The 24,103-nt window shown below is 45.8% G+C and overlaps 1 protein-coding gene across 1 annotated transcript in view; it reads right to left on the reverse strand.

Annotated features, from left to right (window-relative positions):
• The window catches only part of LOC137323447 (contactin-associated protein-like 5), a 590,554-nt gene that overhangs the window by 269,682 nt on the left and 296,769 nt on the right, over positions 1–24,103 (reverse strand). Inside the window, exons 11-13 of the mRNA XM_067986921.1 lie at positions 21,125–21,231; positions 18,856–18,975; positions 11,782–11,982 (exon numbers count right to left, since the gene is read on the reverse strand). Of these exons, the coding sequence (XP_067843022.1) occupies positions 11,782–11,982; positions 18,856–18,975; positions 21,125–21,231 (428 nt within the window). The remainder of the gene's footprint in view (positions 1–11,781; positions 11,983–18,855; positions 18,976–21,124; positions 21,232–24,103) is intronic.

Consider the following 24,103-nt stretch of genomic DNA (forward strand, 5'->3'; position numbering starts at 1 on the left):
TTGTAATACTCCTTGCATTGAGGTATATAGTCTTTAACCCCGTCAAATTCATGTGCCGAACACTATTTAACCTTTGCTTCTTTTGCCTTTCTGCGTCGCTAACTACTTCACGAACTGCTTTTCTGCTTCCCGTTTCCTCGTCTGAATTTGTCGTATGGTTCCCATCCCCCTGCCACACTAGTTTAAACTCTCCCCAACAGAACTAGCAAATGCCCCCACGAGGATATTGGTCCCGGTCAATACCGGGTCTACCCCTTCAAGTCCCCTCAGGTTCTTATATGTTTTAATAAGAACACCTCTGATTCTTCTGAACTCCAATCTATACAGGCCCAACCTGTCCTTATCCCAGGAATCAGTCGAGTGAACCTTCTCTGAACCGCCTCTAAAGCAATTATGTCCTTTCTTAAATAAGGAGATGTGGTCTCACCAATGCCCTGTACAAATGTAGCCCTTTGTAGGTTGTGTAACCCCTCCCCCCCCCCACCATACCCACCCCCACAATCTGTGTTGGCAAGCCTACTCCATCACATCATTGCTCACACCCACTTAAGTTTCAGCATCAACCATCCTTCACTTTCTATGCACTTACTCACCTCACCATTGATGCAACCACCACTGCCACTCACCTCAATCCTGATGCAATGTGATGTATCGTCTGATAGCCACCCGCTGATGCATCTGTTTCATTGTCAACCTCACCCAAAGCAATGCATCCATCGGGTGAATACATCACCTTCAGTCACTCACAAGTCTGATCTTTCCCCCCTTGTAGGAGAAGAGAGCGCAAAACTCAAGGGAGAGGAGGAGGACTGGAGGTGGACTAGGACAGATAGTCCAGCTCACAGATGCGGAGGAGGAGACCATCGAGATAAGTCGCACCGTTGTATGCCTATCCATTGGGGATGGAGAGACTGGCAACCTGCAAATGGCTGGTGACAGAACTTTAACATCTTTCACACACACAATGAATTGATTTTATCAATGATTGAACTGTTTCAGAGCTCAGTATGGCCGGTGGAAAGATTGCCACTTTTCCGATGAATAATTAATATCGGCTTCTGTAGTCTCCCAGGGCCTTCATGCCTTCAAAAGGAAAGTGCTGAGATGGAAGAAAGCGATTCCTCAGAGGATCTCATTCCCTCTGAGGGTGCACCGTCACAGGACATACAACCATGCACCAGCGCAGATACTGGCACTACAGTGGGTCCTGTTAGACAGTTAGAATGGTGAATCACCAGGTGCCACACTAGTTTAAACCCTCCCCAACAGAACTAGCAAATGCCCCCACGAGGATATTGGTCCCGGTCAATACCGGGTCTACCCCTTCAAGTCCCCTCAGGTTCTTATATGTTTTATATTCACCATTCACAAGTGTGCACAAGGAGCAGCTGTGGAGAGTCCGCTTCGGGGGTAGGGGACACTCCTCTCCAAGCTCTATTCAACTGGATGCAGGTGCTGAAACCCAGGAGCCATCGTTGAGAATGAGAATGATGGAGGTACAGCTGCACGTTTGTGAGGTACTGGAAAATGTGTCACGCACATTCTCTACAACAGCAGAAAGGATGGAGGAGTCCAACCCCATCGCTAGTGGATTGGTGGCGCAGGTAATTGTGGGAATGTCTGCGATGGAGAGAATGGTAGCCTCCATTGAGCTTCAAGCACGGCTCACAATCAAGTCCACGCAGGCCATGACAATGGTCGTGTGGACTCTGGATGCCAACATGTCTGCTGCCTTAAACAGGCAGACAAATACTTTAGCTGTGGCCTTAATACATGGCATATCTGCTCACCCACCTGCTGGCCAGCAGAGTAGTGGGAGTAATGTTCCACTGGAGAGGGATGATGGTAAAAGGGGACATGGAAGTGGGGACTCCACTGAAAGAGCTCCCACGTCTAAACCATTGCCTCCTCCTCAACCAATACCCACAACACTGCCTCCTCTCCCGACATCCGAGTCTGCCCCTGCACAGGTGCAGGCGGAGCAGTCTTTGTCGGGGCCCTCATGGGCTCCAAAACCCAGAGGTCGTAGGTTAAGAGCATCTCAGCAGTCAGGGCAGGGATCTGAGCAACCTTCCGTTACCTGAGCTGAAGCCACAGGGGAAGCACCATGTAGAAGTGATTGAAAGAGAAAGGCTAAGCAATTGTAATTCACCAAGAGTTAAACGTTTGATGAGCTGTCATGTTGTTAATTTATATATTTTTTAGTTATAACACGTTAAATTTAATCATTATCACCACAACTGCCATGTCTTGGCCATTATTGAATCCCTTTTGAGTATTCGCTCTTTCATGTGCTTCATCATGAATGCCAAGACATTATGCAGGTATGCAATGGGTGTATGTGTGGTTGAAGGACTGTTTTGTGCAAAATGGGGGCGGGGTTTGGGGGTGGTTGTTGTTCGAGGCGGCCTGAGTATTTCAAAGTCTTCAATTTGCACATCTTATTATGAGAACCTGTTGGAGATGAGGGAATCCCCGATATCACGAGCAGCAATGTGCGCCGCTGCTCTCGCGATGGGCTCCCCATCTTCATTTTCCTGCTCCTCCTACTCCTCTTCCTCTTCTTCAATGTTGCCGCCAGATGAGGATGCTTGATGAGCGCATTTGACCTCCTCCAACTGTAACCCTTGCTGCTGCGCTATGTTGTGCAGGATGCAGCACACGATTATAATTCTGCACACCCTCTCTGGCGAGTACTGAAGGGCTCCCCCAGATTGATCCAGGCACCTGAAGTGCATCTTCAACATTCCTATGGCTTGTTCAATGACAGACCTGGTGGTAATGTGGCGCTGATTGTACTGCTGCTGTGCCTCTTTGTTGGGGTTTCTCACAGGTGGCATGAGCCACATCTGCAGGGAGTATCCCCTGTCTCCAAGGAGCCAGCCCATAAATCTGTCTTCTGTGTGGAAGAAGTCCAGAATGTTAGACTTGCAAAACTGAATGACTCATGACAGCTGCCAGGGAATCTGGTGCACACCTGCAGAAATCTCTTCCGGTGGTCGCACACCAGCTGTGCATTGATGGAGTGATAGCCCATTGGATTTATGAACAATCCTGGCTCATATGGAGGCCCTCGGATTGCTAAGCGTGTGCAATCAATTGCGCCCTGCATCAGTGGAAATCCAGCCAGAGAGTGAAAACCCACTGCCTTCTCAGTCTGGCTGATGTCGTCGCAGGGGAAGTTGGTGTAGCCGGATGCCTTGGCAAACAAGCCATCCGTGACCTGTCGTATACACTTCTTATGTGCAGACAACTGAGAGACCCTGGCGATATCACTGTTGGTGCCCTGGAAGGATCCGGAGGTGAAGAAATTGAGGGCAGTGGTGACTTTAACCGTGACGGGCAACGCATAGCCACCAGATCCAGCCGGGAGCGGCTCTTCCTGAAGGAGGCTGCAGACGTCTGTAACCTGGTGGCTCAGTCTGAGCCTGTGTAGACAATGCTCCTCAGAGAGGTCTAGGAAGCTCAGCCTCTGCCTGTAGACCCTCTCACGTGGGTAGTGCCTCCTGCGACCTCAGCCCCTCGGTTGGTCCCCTCTCTGCTCTTCTGCAGGTCCTTGTTGAGCACTTCTGTCCTGTGCAACTGCAGATCCCAGAACTGCACTCCGTGCCTGTTGTGGATGGTGATGTGCCTCCTTCTCAGATGTACTGTGGAATAGATCCATTGTAACCCCCCCCACCATCCTGATGTTGTCAGTTTGAGTGGCTCCAAAACATTGGTAAACATGTCTGAACACAAGAATTCTCAGTCTCAACAAAGAAACCTCAGTCTAAACACAAATAACTCCCAGCCAAACGTTTGCCTGAGTGCCCTGCTGCAGTACCTCACCTTTTTTGGTTTAAAGGGCCAAATGAGCTTTGGCTGCAACTCGCCTCCATTTCCAATGGCATGTTTCAGAAGCCACATTCAGGAGAAGTTAAATCCATTTCTGTTGCAGAATCCACAAAAAGTTAATTACCTAAAGTGTTTCAACTACCTGAATTGGACCTTTAAATATTGGCCAGCCAGCTTTAAGAGTGTACAGCTGTCAGCTGTGATATTAGTCATGTAGCAGAATCAAAATAGGCATTTAGAAACACTTTCTCCCAATTAGGCAGCTGACTTGTCAAATCTGACGAAAAGTCATCGACCTGAACTCGGTTTCGTTCTCCACAGATGCTGCCTGACTTGCTGAGTATTTGCAGCATTTTCTGTTTTTATGTCAAATCACGGGCCCAATTCAGCCTTGAAATAAAAAAACTACAAGCTATCAAACAATCGAAAGAAGTTGAAAAGATGCAACTTTTTTGTTTCAAGACTAGGATATTTTAGTTCTCAATAATGTCTTGAATTTAGGTTGCACTGTATGCTGAGCAATGCTTTGAGTCCATGCATTTAGCCAGTACAGAATGGCACCTGTGCAACTATGTGTGGGGTGATTTTAAACCTGCCCGCTTAGCAGAAACCTGGCAGTTGGGCAGTTAAACTCACCGTGGTTCTTACCTGCCTGAAAGCCGCCATGATCCCAACATTTGCAATTTTAACCTGCTCTCCTGAGCAGGTGGCAAGGACACCCACCCAAGGCTGGCGGGGTCCTTCTTTACATATGCATGTTGCAGCCTGATGACATCATCGAGACCTGAATGAAATATTAGCTCAGGCCTGAACGGGAGTTAAAATCGGAGTTGTGATCTCATGCTTTCTACCAATCAATAATTTCTTGAATGAGGCACCATTTAATGTATATGAATCGACACGTTACTCCTATCGTGGCAATTCTGACTCTACATCTTGTTGACGATCATATCGAAGGACTTCAAGGGTTAAGTTACGAGGAGAGATTACACAAATTGGGGTTGTATTCTCTGGAGTTTCCAAGTTTTAAGGGGTGATCTGATCAAAGTTTATAAGTCTAAAAATTAGAGCCAGACCTTTCAGGAGTGAGATTAGAAAACATTTCTACACACAAAGGTTGGTAGAAGTTTGGAACTCTCTTCCGCAAACGGCAATTGATACTAGCTCAATTGCTAAATTTAAATCTGAGATAGATAGCTTTTTGGCAAACAAAGGTATTAAGGGATATGGGCCAAAGGCAGGTATATGGAGTTAGATCACAGATCAGCCATGATCTTATCAAATGGCGGAGCAGGCTCGAGGGGCTGAATGGCCTACTCCTGTTCCTATATTCCTATGTTCATAATTCTTTAAATATCTTACAACCTCTTTGCAGAATTTTGGAATCAATCCTGGACAATCCTACATGACAGGTTGTAATGTTCCTTTCAGATATTTTAGCATGTTATATTGAATGATAAAAAGAATACTTCAAAATCCTATAGGATTTTGCGACTTTCGTAAGGGAATAAGAGGAATGCACTACAATCTATATTATTTTAAGTGCCAGGAAATGCATTATGTAGGTTTATTTTTGACAATATAAACATGTAGCCTTAATAGCTTTAAGTCAGAATAAGATACTTTTGCACTGTATATTTTCATGATTTGATAATAAAGTAAGCACGATTTCTGTGAACCATAAAATGAGAGGCTTTCATGGTTTGAGATCCATTGGAAGAATATTCCCTAAACTTGGTAAAATTAGGAGGAAGCTGTGATGTTTCCATTTCAGATAAGAACATTTTATCTTGTTGAAATGACAGAGCACCAAGAAAAACAATACCAAATAATTGTATGACAAGAAAACATGATTAGCTTTGGCAACCAAAGAATTAAAGGTTACCAGCCGAGATTAAAGATACAACGAATAAGATTTACTGTGTGACAGGACTGTGGCAGACACAAAGGAAAATAAAACCTTGAGGAGTTCAATAATGCCAGAAACAGAGGGCTCGAATTTAGCAGGCCTGCGGGTTCCCAGCGGGTGGTCCTCCGGGAGCGTGGAAAACGCGGACGGCTAATTGTGTGCGTCCCCCACGCGATCGCGGGATAATTGGACCCATTAAGCCCTGCTTCCGGGTTCTGCGCTCCCCAGCTGCGTGCCGGCCGGCTGCGCATGCGCAGTACCGTCGATGCGATGTAGGAGCTCCAGTTAAAGGGGCAGTCTCCCAAAGCCCCTCCTGCTGCAAGCAAGAGGTCTGGGAGAATGGCTCAACAAAGGGGAAAGGCTGCGCCCCGTTTTTCAGATCTGGCACTGCAGCTGATGCTGGAGGGCGTGAGGAGGAGGAGGGAAACACTCTTCCCAGAAGATGGGCGCAAGTTCCCTGCCGCCGCAACCAGGAAGGCATGGGCAGAGGTGACGGCGGAGGTGAGCAGCAGGGGCAACACCCCAAGGACTTGGGAGCAGTGCCGCAAGCGCTTCAATGACCTGACTAGGTCTGGCAAGGTGAGTACACCAACGCACCCTCCCACATCCCGTCCCCACCATCACGCCAAGCAGATCACAACCCCCTCCTGCACAGCCACCACTGCGCTCCATCAGCAATCCTCACAGCCACTCATTCACCATCCTCGCCGTGCACGCAAGTACCCACCGTCCCTGACCCCACCCGAACACTACCACACACCCCAATCCCCATGCAATGGGATGGGCACGTGGCCCACGCTTCCTCCCATCCGTTCCGCGCCACGCTCAACCCAACCACACCGATGCTCGATGCGTCTCACGATGCAAGACGCACCCACTCACACATCTGTGTTTTGCCTTCACAGGAGAAGAGAAGCAAGAACAATAGGGAAAGGGCACGCACCGGAGGTGGGCCGCCGCAAGTGGTGGAGCTCACCGACGCCGAGGTGGAGGCGCTCGACCTCGCCCGCACGCGACATTGCCTGTCGGTGGCCGATGGCGAGTGTGTCGCTGGCGAAACGGCCGGTAAGGGAAAGCTGACACTCAACACCCATGATCGCGAGTTACCGTCTCATCACCTGCCATCAGGCGCACTGTCAAGTTGGTCCACATGCCTCAAAGTGCCCTCTGTTCTCTTGCAGGTCCGTCTTTGGGTCAAGCGAGCGTGGAGGGCGATTCCTCAGAGGACATGGCGGTCTCTGAGGGTGCATCGTCACATCAGAGCCAACCATCCACCAGCGCAGAGACACGCACCTCGGTGGGTCCCCCTCGCCAACTAGTTGGGGTAGCACTTGGTGAGTCACCGCGCACGAGTGAGCATGAGCAGACCCTGGTGGCAGGGGCAGCCGCGGAGGGTCCGCGACGGAGGGAGCACTCATCTCCAGGCTCTGCTCAGCCGGACCCAGATGCTGAACCCAGGGGGCCACCAGTGAAAAGGAGAGTCGTCGAGGGCCACCAGCTAATTGCTGAGGTACTGGCAGAGGTGCCGCGCGCATTGTCCACAATAGCGCAGGCGATGGAGGAGTCCACCTCCTGCATGTGGGCATTGGTGGCGCAGGCACAGGAGGGTACCGGCGACACAGTGTCGCGGGTAGGTGCGGGACTGTCTGCGGTGGAGGACAGGCTGGCCTCCCTCGAGCGTCACGCACAGCTCCACTTCGAGTCCTTGCAGGCCCTGACAACGTCTGTACGGATTCAGGGTGAGCAACATTCCGACGCCACCAACAGGCTGAGGGATACACTAGGGGTGGCCTTGCAAGGCCTCACACATGCCATCCAAACTGCCGTCCAGCAGGGTGGAAGGGGTGATGTGGGCCGAGGCCAAGAGAGGGATGATGGTGACCGGGGACATGGAAGCGGGGACGCCTCTCAAGGCGTCCCCACGTCCCACCCGTCGCCCACCTCTCAACCAGTACCCGCAATGGTGCCTCCTCTCCAGGTGGCCGAGTCTGCCCCTGCCCCGGTGCAGGAGGAGCAGTCTGTGGAGGTGCCCTCACGGGCACCGAAACCCAGGGGCCGTCCGCCAAAAGCATCTACCCGGTCAAGGCAAGAAGATGAGCAACCTGCCACTACCTCTGCTGGAGCCACAGGGGTAGCACCACGTAGGGGTTCCCGGAGAAGAATTGCAAAGGCCTTATAATCACAAAGGGAATACACCAGGGTGTTTATTATTTTGTACTTTGTTTCTTATATATTGTCACATTCCAGATATTAAATAGTCTATTCTCACCACTCCTGCCACCTCTCGTCCATTCTTCCGCGGCTTGTGCAGTAGTTGCGTTCCGTGGAGGCCATCATGATGGCGAACACCTGCTGCCACCCATTGGGCACACTGCTGTGGGTGCAGGATTACTGGCAGCACTCTTCAGTGGAGGGGGCTGGTATGGCCACTCGCATGTGCAGGTGAGGAGATGCGAGCGCCTCGCAGTGTCTGACTCTAGGAGAACCGTTGACGTATGAGTGCGTCCCTGGCCCGGCGACCATCCCGGTGAGTCGCGGCTCGGCGCATGGGTCGTCCAACATCCTCTGGCGCGTCCTCCTCCTCCGCCTCCTCCTCCTCCGCATCCTCCTCCTCCTCCTCCTCGCCCTCGCCTTCCTCAATGTGGGTGGCGGGTGTGGATGGGGCCTCCTCCAGCGGCACCCCTCTCTGTTGGGCCATGTTGTGCAGGGCACAGCAGACAACTATGATTCGTCCCACTCTGAATGGTGTGTATTGGAGCGCTCCCCCAGAACGATCAAGGCACCTGAAGCGCATCTTGAGAAGCCCTATGGTCTGCTCAATTGTAGACCTGGTAGCAGTGTGGCTGTCATTGTACCGACGCTCCGGCTCGGTGATGGGGTTCCTCAGAGGTGTCATGAGCCACGTGTGGAGGGGATACCCCTTGTCGCTGAGGAGCCAGCCGTTGCCGGCGTTGGGTGCCTGCAGGATGGGCGGGACGGCGGACTCCCTGAGGACGAAGGCATCGTGGCAGCTGCCGGGGTATCTGGCGCACACATGTAGGAATCTCTGGCGGTGGTCACAGATGAGCTGGGCGTTCATGGAGTGATACCCCTTCCTGTTGATGAACAGCCCTGGCTCATGCGGAGGTGCCCGTATTGCGATGTGGGTGCAGTCGATTACACCCTGCACCCGTGGGAAGCCGGCCATGGCATGGAATCCAACCGCCCTCTCCATCTGGCTGCGCTCGTCCATGGCGAAGTTGATGTACTGGGAGGCCCTGCGGAACAACCCATCGGTGACCTGCCTTATGCACTTGTGTGCAGAGGACTGACAGACCCCGGTGATGTCCCCGGTGGCACCCTGGAAGGAACCAGATGCGAAGAAGTTGAGGGCAGTGGTGACTTTGACGGCGACAGGTAAGAAGATGCTGCTTGGTCCATCAGGGAGCAGCTCGTCGTTAAGGAGGCTGCAGATGTCGGCGACTACCTGGCGATTGACTCTGAGCCTCCGTATGCACTGCTCCTCGGAGAGGTCCATGAAGCTGAGCCTCGCTCTGTACACCCTGTGCGGAGGGTAGTGCCTCCTGCGACGCATCTCTCTCTGCGGTTGCCCTCCCTCCTGCTGTGCAGGTGGGTGTGCCGCAGCACCGTGTTGGGGGGCCCCACCTCTCCGAGGCGGACGGCGTGGACTGCGAGGCTGCTGGGGCTGGTCATCCTGTTCGTCCTCCGACGATGTCAACGCACAACCCATCTGGCAGGTGTTGGTGTGAGGGGTTGTGCAGGGTAGGTGGGTGGGTCCTCGGACTGGGGCTGCGGTTTCGTGTCGGTCTGTCCTCTGGCTTGGCGGGGGTTGGTGGAGGGCAGGGGTTGCCCTATGTGACGCGGTGGCCTCCTGCGTGGGTGAGGGCTCTCCCCCGTGGAGCGCACCTTGGCACCTGCCACAGGCTGCTGGCTGCAACACGCCTGGTTTGAAGGGTACTGTTTCCCCCAGTGTGGGAAACTGACTGCGTTGAACCTAAAATCCCACACTTCCTCTTTTGACAGCTGCTTCAGCTCATTAACTGACCACAACGAGCAAGTTAAGTGCTCTCAAGTGGAACCCCGCTGGCTTTAATTGCCTGCGGGATTCCCACCAGCGGGGCTTTCGCACGCAGCCCCGCACGTCAGCGCGGTACCCGGAAGTGGCCGGGATTTCGTCCGAATCCGGTCACGTGATCGGAGATCGGGATTTTCGGGGCCCCCCCGCTGGAAACCCGCAGGTAACCCGACCCTAAAATCGAGCCCAGAGTGTCTCTCCCGACATAATGTCCAAGTTATCCAACCCTCAAACGCCTCCAGTCGGCAACTGAAATGTAGATACCATAGGCCATTAACATATAGATTTTTCTAGTAGGATCTGCACAAAAATATTGGAATACAATATTTTTCATAGTTGTTTGAATTTGTATTGTTTGAATTTCTTCATCTGTCATTATTAAGCCATTGCCGAACAACTTTGAACTAGCCAAGCAGAAACAGGGAAGCAGACAACAGACAAGTCAGCTTTGACTATACTAGCCCCACTGTGTCTATTGACACCACTGTGTCAGCCAATGAATTCCACAGTGTCAGCCAATGAGTTGGAGGCAGGGCAGGATTTACAGCAGGACTCACAGCAAACAAGTGTATTTTACAGCAAACAAAGTCTATTTACTCAGCAAGCAAAAAGAGTCCATTTAAACAGTGCATTACAGCAAAAAGTCCATTTACTCAGCAAACAGAGTCTATTCAAAAAGAGTCTCTATGAACTACAGCAAACAGAACACATGACTGAAATTACAGCAAAGTCTCCCAATAAAAGCAGGATTATTTCTCCAACAAACATAGAAACATAGAAACTAGGAGCAGGAGTAGGCAATTCGGCTCTTCGAGCCTGCTCCACCATTCAATATGATCATGGCAGATCCTCTAACTCAATACCATATTCCCGCTCTCTCCCCATAACCCTTGGCGAGTGGAGGATAGTTACATAATACGAATTGATTACTGCTCCAGCAAAATGTAGTGCGTGGAGGGTAGTTTCATACAAATTATGTGCATAAAATCAATCCCAGTCACGTACAGCAGTGCGGTCTCCAGGTGTGATTGGTGGGGGAATTATTCAATCATCTCCTTTCTGGCCGGGAATAGTGGTGTCACTATATGCAGCCTGCTAGTTCTGCACCATGTTTTGCATGTCGAATCTGAATAAGCCTTTGTGTCCTGCTACTGCAAGCCTGTTGCAATTCTTTGTTATGTGAATAAAGCTCTTTGAACATTTGACTCAAGCATCATTTTTGTGTTTTACACTGCATAACTATGGAACTCTACAGCTGGATTAACTGCAGTGATTGAGGTCAGGCACACATTGTTGTATTGGGATCGTTCTCCCTATTATATACTTAAAGTTAATCCACTACCTGGTGGTGAAATGGGCTAGATTATTAACACACTGCACCCGAATGGTAGGAAATATGCGTTAAGTATAGAGGCCTTGAAATAGTCTATTTTGTTAGGGAAGGTGGTGAGCAAGCTTGGCTGTGAATCTACAAGGATTAGAGGAAACCCAGCAATGCGTCAAGCCAGGGTGCTGTAGTTACATTATGTGCCTTCCCGCAGTCAGTTACAGGAGACCTAGGAGCCAGGGAATGATGCAGGTTACCAAGTGGAAGGGAAAGATAAAAATACATTCATTCAATTATAATAGTGATTTTTATGTGAATCGAAGTATCTAATGCTTTAATTGTTACAGCACAATCGGTAAGTTTTCCTGATCATTTTTGCATCGCGCTCATGTTCTTTAATTCAATCTCCATCCATCGAGATTTGATTTAGGGCAATCATTATGCATCCTCTGTAAAGATTCCCTGTTTCATAGGATAGCACTGCAGTGTCAAACATAGGTAATGCCTTCTGACTGAAGCTAATTTCACAGTAATCATCTCTTCATCAAACGAGAAGGAAGAGAAAAGTGCAGTCTGACTTTTGAACAGTAACGTTCCATTGTAATTAGATTTGTAATTTGCGGCACTTGTACTTACCAGGCGTGTTTAAAAGGCGAGACTTCTTGCAGTGGTAGGCCACTTTCTGCTCACAATAGTCCATGCTGTTAATCATGGCTTGAAGCTGTTCCATGCTGGCACTGTAGTTAAACTGTACGAGGTGGGGTCTTTCTGCACTAGAGCCTCGCACTTTGGTTCGCTCTGTGTTGTTGTGCTGGATCACAGTCCATGTTTTATCTTCTGTTTTTTCATTTATGAAAGAAAATACAATCATTAATGGCCTAAGAACATTACGGCAGTGATGTGTAAGAACTGTAATTGATTTGTAATGAAATCTGAAAGAGTTTTTTTTATCCCCAATGCGATTTTGCGGCAACTAACACTCGATCTTGAAGAGGCAGAATACATTAATATATTTCACGATTTTTTTGGCCTTTGTTCACATAAAGATTTGGAAAAGAGTTACGTTCAAAGCTTGGGTTTTTAAAGTGAAGTCTATTCACACAAGTTTAAGGAGAAAAAAAGCACTGAGACAAGAGTTAGTTAAAATCATAATGGGCTAGGCCATGGAGTTGTTTCCTCAATGACTGAAAACAGGAAGGTAAAATTGTTGCAAAAGAAAATGTCCCCCTGACGCCACCCTTCATACACCTCATCTCACTTGATGTACCAGCCTCCAAACATGCACCGGGTCCCATTCAGTCAAAGAAACGGGAACTGCCAGAATATTGAGTCCCATCATCTCTGCAATAATAGCCTTATTTGTGAGAGGGGATATCTCCGTCCCCAAGCAAGGCCATAGGAAGCTCCTGTGCAAGGTCAAGATCCAGCATATTCGGGTCCTGGCAGAGTTTCTGGCTGTTCTGCTGGAGTCCCACCAAGTAAATTCAGGGCTACTCATTTAATTAAAAACTCTTTCCACAAAAAAAGGAGCTATTTTTGTCCGGACTACGGGAAACATAACTGCAAGTTACCCTCCTCTTCGCTATGCTTCAGATTGTTCCTATTTCCCAATCAGCATGTAGTGTATGCGTAGACAAGAGGGAGTCTCGTCAAAAGAACCAGATAAGGAGAACTTTTTTTTATGCACCGAGTTGTTATGATCTGAAATACTCTGCATGAAAGGATGGTGGAAGCAGATTGAATAGTAACTTTCAAAAGGGATTTGGATATGTAGTTGAAAAGGAAAAGTTTGCAGGGCTTTGGGGAAAGAGCAGGGGAGTGGAACTAATTGCATAGTTCTTTCAAAGAGCCGGCACTGGCATGATGGGCCGAATGGCCTTCTTCTATGCTGTATGATTCTATAATTCTGAGTCAGTATCACAACAGGCATCCATCCTGGAGATATCAAGAAGCCAGACAGGCAGGACTGCCTGATTTAAGAATGCATGTAACCTCGGTGAATTTGAAACACTATTTAAAATTTAAACTACTTTCTATAAACAGGCCCTCAAGTAAATTGAGAGCTAGTTACAGAAAAAAATATATTTTGCCAGTCCACCTCTTTGAGGCAAGCAATTGGGATTTAAGATGTACCAAGTGTGGAACTTTGACATTAAAGGACCAATCCCACGCTTCCATGGAGGAGATTCACTCACAGGGAGTACAGTGTGAGAAGTTGAGGGCGTACCATTTGTGCTTTTCTGACCATTAAAATAAATGGAAAATCATCAGGTATGTATCCCTAAATATCCCGTGACTTGCTTCTTGTGCGTTTGGCTCCTTGCTGGAAGTGTGGGATCAACCCTGAACGACAGGAATCGATGAAAAATGTGTTGTCACATCCATATCCTGCCCTTTATCTTCTGGGCGACCAGTGTGCTTCTTCTCAGAGGTAGAGGATAGAAGCAGAAAGCACAGCTCTACTCACGTTCAAATTATCACTCTACCAGGGGCTGCTATTTCTCCATTCAAATTGCATGACAGTGTAACTAAATGGGTACGATTCACGTCCAATGACTAACAGAAGGTTCAAGGTGCTTGAGACGGATGTTCTGATAGCAATTCTGTTTACAACACATGGAGCTTAGGCTCCTCCGAGGTGCAATTGCTGAATTATAGCCAGTTTGCGCTGTGCAGTAAAGCACTTTGGGAAATGTACTGTGACAGAAAACATTAATTTCACTCATGACCCATGATAGCAAGGTCTAACCGATTACAGAAAATCATCAGATCATTTCCCCACTCCAAAAAGCACAAAGAAAAATAGCCTTATTTAACATTTTTGCAATTTATACAGGTTTCTATAGGTTCACTAAAGATGATTGGTTTTGTATGCATTTAATGTTCTTTAGGGAAGGAAACCTGCCATCCTTACCCGGTCTGGCCTATATGTGACTCCAGTTCCACACATAGGAACATAGGAACAGGAGTAGGCCATTCAGCCCCTCGTGTCTGTTCAGCCATTAAATGAGATCATGGCTGATCTGTATCCTAACTCCATTTACCCACCTTGGCTCCATATCCCTTAATACGCTTGGCTTGCAAAATCTATCGATCTCAGATTTCAAATTATTAATTGAGCTAGCATCTACTACTTTTTGTGGGAGAGTATTCCACACTTCTACCACTCTTTGTGCGAAGAAGTGTTTCCTGACTTCTCTCTGGCTCTGATTTTAAAGTATGTCTGCTTGTCATAGATACCCCCACCAATGGAAAAAGTTTCTCTCCATCTACCATATCAATTCCCTTCAAAATTCTAAATACCTCAATCAAATCACCCATAGCCTTCTATATTCTCGGAAATACAAGCCTCCTTTATTTAATCTCGCCTCATAATTTAACCCTTGGAGCCCTGGTAATATTCTGGTGATTGACTCTTTACTGCCCTCTGAAGTGGTCTAGCAAGACACTGAGCTGTGTTACCACCTTCTCAGGGCAACTAGAGATGGGTAAAAAAATGCTGGCCTTGCCAGCGACACCCACATCCCGAGAATGAATAAAAAAATAATAATCACTCTAACCTGATGCTTTTGTCAAATCTCACGGTAGTCAGATAAAATAAGCAGGTTCAATGTTAGCATTATATTTCTATTTCTTCATGTAATACAGAGGTTAGTGACCTTTCCTTTGCAGTCATACTTTAAAGTTCTGAATTCTTTGTGTTCATTGAAGTGAGAGATGTCACAATCGGGAAATAGTACATTTTTCTACTTTTTGACACCCGGTATCAACATCCAGCGCTCCCATGTACACGTCAGATGTATGATAGTGCTCTTGTCACTGTCCAAATAATGTGCCTGATCTCAGAAGAGTACTCCTCCCAACTGCACCACTGTGATCTTTCTATTTCTTGTACTAATCTACATTAATGTACGTTGTGTGCGATGGCCTCATGCTGACTATAGACTGGGTAACGAACTGCCCAGAACTCAATATCCTTAAGATACTTAGAGCTGGTCGAAAGGTTTTCTTCGTATCCTGTGCTAGATTCAACCTCACATTCCAACTAGGGGAAGTGTAAAGCTTTCAATTTAGTATGCCATCTCGTTGAAATTTTAAAAACTATATGTAAAGGCATCTAAAAATTGTAACAGAATTTTATTTTTTTTAATTTAAAACTTTATTTGTAATATCAAAAATTAGAATTATGTTTTTTTGGCAAATAAACAAACAGTCATGACATAAAAATCAGAGATCAAAAGAGAAAAAAAAACAGATGCTGGAAAACTGAAATAAGATCAGGAAATGGTGGAAATACACAGCTTGTCACTCAGGAATGAAAAGAAAAAGAAAGGCTAATAGAGGTGATTCTGTGATCTTATGCTCCAAGTAGGGAGCATCATTCATAGGGATTGTGGGTTGCAGAATTGGCGCTATAATGTTGTAGCATTATCTTCAATCATGCTTCCTGTGAGCATAGCTCCCCACTGGGAACACAGTATTACCCCTAATAAACTCACAGGTAATGACAGTGAAATGGCAGAAATATTGAATGGCAAAAATATTTGCCTCATTGTTTACCAGGGAGATTCACAAGGTTGGTATGACATTAGAAGAGGAGATCAAAAAAGGTGTAAAGATATTTAAGATAGAAAGGGGGGAGATAATTCATTAGAGAGGATAAAACCCCTGGTCCGGATGGATTGTATCCATGCATATTAAAAGAAGATAGGGAGGAAATAGCAGAGGCACTAAAACATATGTACAAAAATTCATTAGAAAAGGGAATAGTGCCAGAGGACTGGCGGACAACTAATGTTATTCCTATATTTAAAAAGAGAGATAGAACAAGTCCACGGAACTATAGACCAATTAGCTTAATGCCGGTGGTAGGGAAATAATTGAATCTTTACTCAAAGGTGTAATAAAAAAACAACTAGAAAACAAAAATATAATAAAGAATAGTCAGCACGGATTTCAGAAGGGAAGGTCATGCTTAACTAACCTTATTGAATTCTTTGAAGAAGTAACAGAAAGAATAGACTAGGTTAATGTAGTAGACGTAATATATTTGGATTTTCAAAAGGCCTTCGATAAGGTACCGCTTAGTGGACTCATGATTAAAGTCAGAGCATGTGGAGTCAGGGGACAGGTAGCAGAATGAATAGTAAGTTGACTATAAAACCGAAAATAGAGAGTAGGGGTAAGGGGAGCTACTCAGACTGGCAAAAGTGGTGTTCCACAGGGATCGGTGCTGGCGCCACTGTTGTTCGCAATTTACATCAACAATTTGGACTTGGGAATCAGAAGTACAATTTCAAAATTTGTGGACGACACCAATTTGGGGGGTAGAAAGGAAGAATATGTTAATATGCAAGAAGACATTAATAAATTTGCAGAATGGGTGCGTAATGGCAAATGAATTTCGATATAGATAACTGTGAGGTATTACATTTCGGTAGGAAGAATAAGGAGGTAACATATTGCTTGGGTAATAAGAGTCTAAATGGGGTAGAGGAGCAAAGGGATCTCGGAGTGCAGATACACAAATCACTAAAAGTAGCGATGCAGGTTAATAAGGCCATAAAAAGTCAAACCAGGCACTAGGGTTCATTTCTAGAGGGATAGAATTGAAAAACAGAGAACTTATGTTAAACTTGAATAGAACCTTGGTTAGACCACACTTGGAGTATTGTGCACAATCTGGTCTCCATATTATAAAAAGGATATAGAGGCACTGGAGAAAGGGCAAAAAATATTCACAGGGATGATATCAGAACTGAGAAAATATCCTTATCAGGAAAGACTAAACAGGCTGGGGCTCTTTTCTCTAGAAAAGAGAAGGTTGAGGGGTGACCTGATAGAAGTCTTTAAGATAATGAAAGGGTTTGATAGGGTAGAAAGAGAGAAAATGTTTTCACTTGTGAGGGAGTCTAAAACTAGAGGTCATCAATATAAGATAGTCACTAATAAATCCAATATGGAATTCAGGAGAAACTTCTTTACCCCAAGAGCGGTAAGAATGTGGAACGCGTTACCACAAGGAGTAGCTGAGGCAAATAGCATAGATGCATTTAAAGGGAAGCTAGATAAGTACACAAAGAAGAAAGGAATAGAAGGGTACGCTGATAGGGTTAGATGAAGTAGGGAGGGAGGAGCCTCCTGTGCAGCATAAATGGTGGCATAGAACAGTGGATGTCCAAAAGGACTTAGGGGTTCAGGTACATAGATCATTGAAGTGTCATGAACAGGTGCAGAAAATAATCAATAAGGCTAATGGAATGCTGGCCTTTATATCTCGAGGACTGGAGTACAAGGGGGCAGAAGTTATGTTGCAGCTATACAAAACCCTGGTCAGACCGCACCTGGAGTACTGTGAGCAGTTCTGGGCACCGCACCTTCGGAAGGACATATTGGCCTTGGAGGGAATGCAGTGTAGGTTTACTAGAATGATACCCATATTTCAAGGGTTAAGTTATGAGGAGAGATTACACAAATTGGGGTTGTATTCTCTGGAGTTTAGAAGGTTAAGGAGTGATCTGAACGAAGCTTATAAGATATTAAGGGGAACGGATAGGGTGGATAGAGAGAAACTATTTCCGCTGGTTGGGGATTTTAGGAGTAGGGGGCACAGTCTAAAAATTAGAGCCAGACCTGTCAGGAGTGAGATTAGAAAACATTTCTACACACAAAGGGTGGTAGAAGTTTGGAACTCTCTTCCGCAAACGGCAATTGATACGAGCTCAATTGCTAAATTTAAATCTGAGATAGATAGCTTTTTGGCAATCAAAGGTATATGGAGTTAGATCACAGATCAGCCATGATCTTATCAAATGGCGGACCAGTCACAAGGGGCTGAATGGCCTACTCTTGTTCCTATGTTCCTATGTTGAATTCTCTGCCTAAGCCCCTACACTGCCTCTCCTCCCCTATGTCCCTCCTTAAAATTCACTCTTTGATTAAGCTTTTTGGTCACCACTACTAATACCTCCTTCTTTGGCCCAGCATCCATTTATTTCTGATACTGTCTCTGTGAAGTGCCTTTGGGACATTTGTCTAGATTAAAGGTGTTATATAAAAGCTGCTTCTTGTTGTTGTTGAAGGTCGTCCTCCAATGCTGGCTCCAAGTGTTGTTGCCATTGCAGAGCAAAGTAATGCAGCATACAGCAAACCACAATCATGCAGGGCATTTTTTTTGTGAGCTGTATTGCAGGAAGCCACCACCCTGTGAGATAGATAGCTTTTTGGCAATCAAAGGTATTAAGGGAAATGGGCCAAAGGCAGGTATAAGAAGTTAGATCACAGATCAGCCATGATCTTATCTAACGGCGGAGCAGGCACGAGGGGCTGAATGGCCTACTCCTGTTCCTATGTTCCTATGTTCCTCGGCCAGTTGGGCCGAATGGCCTGTTTCTGTGCTGTAGCATCAATGTAACTCAATGTAACAATGTAATATTATAACACAGTTCTGATGAAGAATCACCCTTCCCTGGCCCCTCAGAACATTATGACTTTCTCCTTCAAATGGTGACTGACTTGTACATATCTGCTATTTTGTGTTTATGTCCTAAACATTAACTCGTGTAAAACTGATCTTTACCTTACAAAGAGAGATTAGAAAAAAATAAAACTGTTCAGCGGGGGTGGAAGGAAATGTGTTCCATGGTTTTTGATTTCCTCTCGTTCTGATTTATTGTCCCTTTAAACCAAAAATGATCCAAAGCAGCTCACCTGTCATGTTACAGTACACAAGGAGCGGTCCCACTGGACCGCTGCCATCTGGATCAATGGAGAAGAAGCCTGATGTATTCCCTTTGTGTTTGTAAGCTTCACATGACTGTTCATGCACCGCTGCAGTCAGGGAAAAGAAAATAAACAGCATTTTTTTCAGTCTAGTTTTTTGACAATGTTATAAAACCAGGATATTAAAGAAGGGAAACATTCTGCCAAACATTGAGAGCAGAGTGTTTTCATTCACCCCATATCATCAAAAATTCATATCAATAATTAAATTATATTTTGAAGAAGGAAAAAAACAATAGACTTAATTGATAACACTGCTCCGTTAAGAAATTTCTTCTAACCTCTCTCATCATTTTCTTAGTGTCAGTGGTGGCTCCAGTTGGTATCACTCTGACCTCTAATTCCAAAGCTTGTGGGTTCAAGTCCCACTCCAGAGACTAGGCTGGCACTTCAGTGCAGTAATGAGGGAGTGCTGCACTTTTGGAAGAGACGTTCAAAACCGAAGGCCCGACTGCCTCCTCAGATGGACATAAAAGATCCCATGGTACTATTTCTTAAATGTAATAACCTCTCATTATTCATTTCCCAACCAGAAGAAATTGTCTTTCGCTAATCACTCTATCAAAAGTTTTCATAATTTTAAAAACTTTTATTAAATCTCCTCCTTGCCTTCTCCGCTCACATGGAAATCGATCCACCAAGATGGTGCTAGGGATGGGAAACTATGGTTATGAAGAGAAACGAGATACTGGAACTATTTTCACGAGAGTAAAGAAGGCTAAGAGGAGATTTAATAGAGGTTTTCTAAATTAAGAAGTCTTTTGATAGAGTTAATAGGGAAAGACTATTTTTGGTTTTAGAAGTCGGTGGTGAGGAGTCATCAATTTAAAATTATTAGCAAGCGAATGAGAAAAGATTTTAGGAGAGATTTCTTTACGTAGAGGGTTGTTGCAGCACGGAATGCATTGCTACATGGAGTGGCTGAGGCAGAGACCATTGCTTCCTTGAAGGGAAAACTGGATAAATATCAAAAGCAGAGAAAGACATAAGCAATGGGGGGAGTGGAGGGCCGTGGGATTAGTTTTGGATTGTGCTAGCAAAGAGGCAGCACAGGCAGGATGGGCTGATTGGCCTTCTGTGTTAGGAACTTTTATGGTTCTATGAACCTATCATTTAGTTTTGAAAATGGAGTTGACTGTGCTCCAACAAGCAAAAAATTGAGATTCAGAGTTAATATATAGCTGTGGCAATGGAATCTTTTGTTTGCTAGTTTGGAAAATGTAAGTATCATGAATGGAACCAATTCTACTTGTCCTTTTTCTAAAGGGTAGGGAACTCGATAGACCAGATAGATTGACAAGGGTAAATCTTACCACTAGATTAGTAAAGAGTTAGGAGAAAGATGTGCCAAATAGATGTCAGGCAGCTTATGAGCCAGGGGAGGGAAAATCAAAGGGAAAGTCATTTATTGTTCTTGTGCTCCATCTAATACCTGGTTCAATAGTGCCATGGCAGAGATCAGGAACAGGTAGTATGTGCCTGAGAGAAAATAAAGGAATTCATATCTTCACACAAAAAATAGAATTTTCATAAATAACATAGATGAAACATGTTAAGTGAATTAAACCATGACAGGATTAGAAGGCACAGGTTTAAAATGATCAGCCTCAAGAAAAACTAGAGGCATTACATATGTGGGAAAGTACGCAGTTGATGTTCTATTGATTAACTCCTTCACAAAGGAATTGGATAATTATCTGGTTGGGAACAGAATTGGTGGTTTTAGGCATTGATATAGATTAAGATAATCAAACATTCCATGGTATAATTTTTATGTGTGTGGAAGAATATTCTCTGTAGAGAGCAGTAGACCAATGCTTAATAATGGAGATGTGGAGGTGGATGAGTATCCTGGAGTTTTGTTTGATTTTCTTCAGAGATCAGGGAATATTTAAACAGAACTTTCCCTTGGAGGATTTAATAGGTCATGCAGAATTCATGATAGAGTGAACTATAGACTTGATAAGCTAAGTAGCCTTGTCTCATTCACCCCTCCTTGTGTTCTTAAAAAGTTACATATTGGTATGCTGAACATTGTCACAACCACAAAAGCTTATAGAAGCAAATGAATGGAACTATAATATAAACCCAAGTATAAAACACAGTGGTTGCCTGAGTAAGATGGTTGACTTAGCAGTACTCTGCAATAAAGATCCAATAATTATAAGAAAGAAGTGGTTCACATGGCATTACTCACAGTTATGGCAGGTGGCACCTGTGTAGTCAGTCCTGGCGCAGTCACAGTAAAAGGTACTCCAGGACTGTGAGCATTCTCCACCATGCTCACAATAATTTGGTAAACACCTACCAAAGAAAAATTGAAGGAAGACACTAAACAAATGTATCTCAAAGCAACAAGAACAACTTGCATTTATATAGTGCCTTTAACGTAGTCAAACGTCCCAAGGCACTTCACGGGAGTGTTTTCAAACAAAACTTTACGCCGTGCCACAAAAGGAGATATTAGGACAGGTGACCAAAAGCTTGGTCAAAGAGGTAGGTTTTAAGGAGCGTCTTAAAGGAGAAGAGAGGTAGAGAAGCGGAGAGGTTTCACAAGGGAATTCCAGAGCTTAGGGCCTAGGCAGTTGAAGGCGCGGCCGTCAACGGTGGAGCGATGAAAATTAAACCTGAATAGAATCCATGCACAATAATGCAAACTCATATTGAAGATGCTTTCAAATAAAGCTGAAGGAATCGCTGCTCTCATCTAGCATCATGAACTTTTTAGGGGAAGTGGGAACCTAAAGTAAATTTCTTAAACCTACTACCCATAGCCGGTTGACACTGTGGGGCCAATTTTGGTTTGCTGTGGTAATCAGATGGTGGCGAGCCTGGCGATTGTGCCGCCTGCTCCACCGCAGCAGCGTGAGGCCCGAACCATCTTGGCGGTGGGTCCTCAAGTAGCACACAGCCAATGAGCTACGAGCGCCAAATGGGCAGCTCGACAGTCAGGGAGGGCGGGAAATTGGCCGAATCCTTTCCCAAGCCGGCCGACAATACATACCAGGAGTGGGGTGGTGGGTGGGGGGATGGGGAGAGGCAATATAGGGCAGGGGCCATGCAGGAACCGGCAGCGGACCAAAATATTTTTGTGGGGCCAAGAGGAGCTTGTCTTGGCCCCGCAAAAATGAAAGAATAAAAAAGTGGCCGTTTTTGGAGCCGCCTACACCAGTCCCTTTAAGGACCACTGGTTAGGCTGCTCCACACCTGGGACCAATGGATGTACCCCAATTTGATTATTTAAATATGGCTCCTGCTTGTTTTGGCTGGGACTGCTTCACACATCAGGTGGGCCTCTCATGAGATCATGGTGGGTTGCAAATCTCGACGATTTTCATGCTCTCACTCATTCTCGATGGGGTGGGCAGCAGATGATAATCGGCCCCTACACAAAAAGCCACTGTGTGGGCAATACAGGGGTAAAACTGATCTTGTCCTCACCCAACACATACAACCACACACACACACACACACGCACATAGACACAGACATACACACGCTACTAGCAGAAGTCACTGGATAGTGTTCTGGGCTGGGACCCCTGGGCAATTTTCTCCTTCCTAGCCCAGGGGCACTTACAAACAATCATAACATCGAACTGTTGAATCCTGCTGAGATCAGCTATCTCAGCACAAATGGAAAATTGGTTATGGGATCTTCCTGGTCTGTGTGGCTCAGATGCTCACTGGCTTATGTCAGCTAAGCGACGGAGAGTTTTTCACCTTCTCCCCTCGATTTTCTCACCTTTCTGCACTTTAGCCTCCACAACTGAGAGAGAGAGCAGGGAGCTATGATGAACACTTTTCAGGATTTCTACTTCTCAAGATGAGATATCCCAACCACAGATATACTGGATCAAAGCCTTGAAAAAGCACATACATGACATCTGGGAAAGTTAAGTAGATTCCAAACAGAGATTGAGCAAGAGTTGAAAATGAACTGAAACTTAGCTCATCTGATGGAGGTACTTCAGTATTTTAATTTGGTGTAAAATGTTATCCTGAAAATCAGATGTAAATGCTGGCACTGAGTTGAAGTTGCTTTTAATTCCTCCACTGGCTCAGATAACAGTTCTTAGGTAGGGATCAGTTTCAATTGAACTGAGCCAGGCCAAGTTCACATGTATGGATTTGAATCCTTTGGAACAGTGTTAAGCTGCACACAGCATGGGGCAGACTTATATTTCTTTTTGTCATTACCTACAGTTCCCAAGCTTTGAAATAAAAGAAACAAACTGTAAAACATGTTATTGAAATAGAAAATGCTGGAAATTCACAGCAAGCTGCTCAGCACATAGAATCATAGAAAGGTTACAGCACGGAAAGAGGTCATTTGGCCTATCGAGTCTCCGTGCCAGCTCTATGCAAGAGCAATCCAGCTAGTCCCACTACCCCGCCCTATCCCCGTAGACCTACAATTTTTTCATTTCAACTACTTATCCAGTTCCCTTTTGAAAGCCATGATTGAATCTACCTCCACCACCACCTCAGGCAGTGCATTCCAGATCCTAACCAGTCACTGCGTAAAAAAGTTTTTCTTCATGTCACCTTTGTTCTTTTGTCAATCACCTTAAATCTATGTCCTCTGATTCTTGACCCTTCCACCAATGGGAACAGTTCCTCTCTATCTATTCCGTCTAGACCCTTCATTATTTTAAATACCTCTATCAAATCTCCTCTCAACCTTCTCTGCTCTTAGGAGAACAACCCCAGCTTCTCCAGTCTATTGATGTAACTGAAGTCCCTCACCCTGGAACCATTCTAGTAAATCTTTTCTGCACCTTGTCTAAGGCCTTTACATCTTTCTTAAAGTGCAGTGCCCAAAATTGGACACAATACTCCAGTTGTGGTCAAACCAGTGTTTTATAAAGGTTCATGTTCATCATGACTTCCTTACTTTTGTACTCTATGCCTCTATTTATGAAGCCCAGGATCCCGTATGCTTTTTTGACCGCTTTCTCAATCTGCCCTGCCACTTTTTTTTTATTCGTTCACGGGATGTGGGCGTCGCTGGCAAGGCCAGCATTTATTGCCCATCCCTAATTGCCCTCGAGAAGGTGGTGGTGAGCCGCCTTCTTGAACCGCTGCAGTCCGTGTGGTGACGGTTCTCCCACAGTGCTGTTAGGAAGGGAGTTCCAGGATTTTGACCCAGCGACAATGAAGGAACGGCGATATAT

Source organism: Heptranchias perlo, chromosome 7, assembly GCF_035084215.1.
Source record: "Heptranchias perlo isolate sHepPer1 chromosome 7, sHepPer1.hap1, whole genome shotgun sequence".
Lineage (NCBI taxonomy): Eukaryota > Metazoa > Chordata > Chondrichthyes > Hexanchiformes > Hexanchidae > Heptranchias > Heptranchias perlo.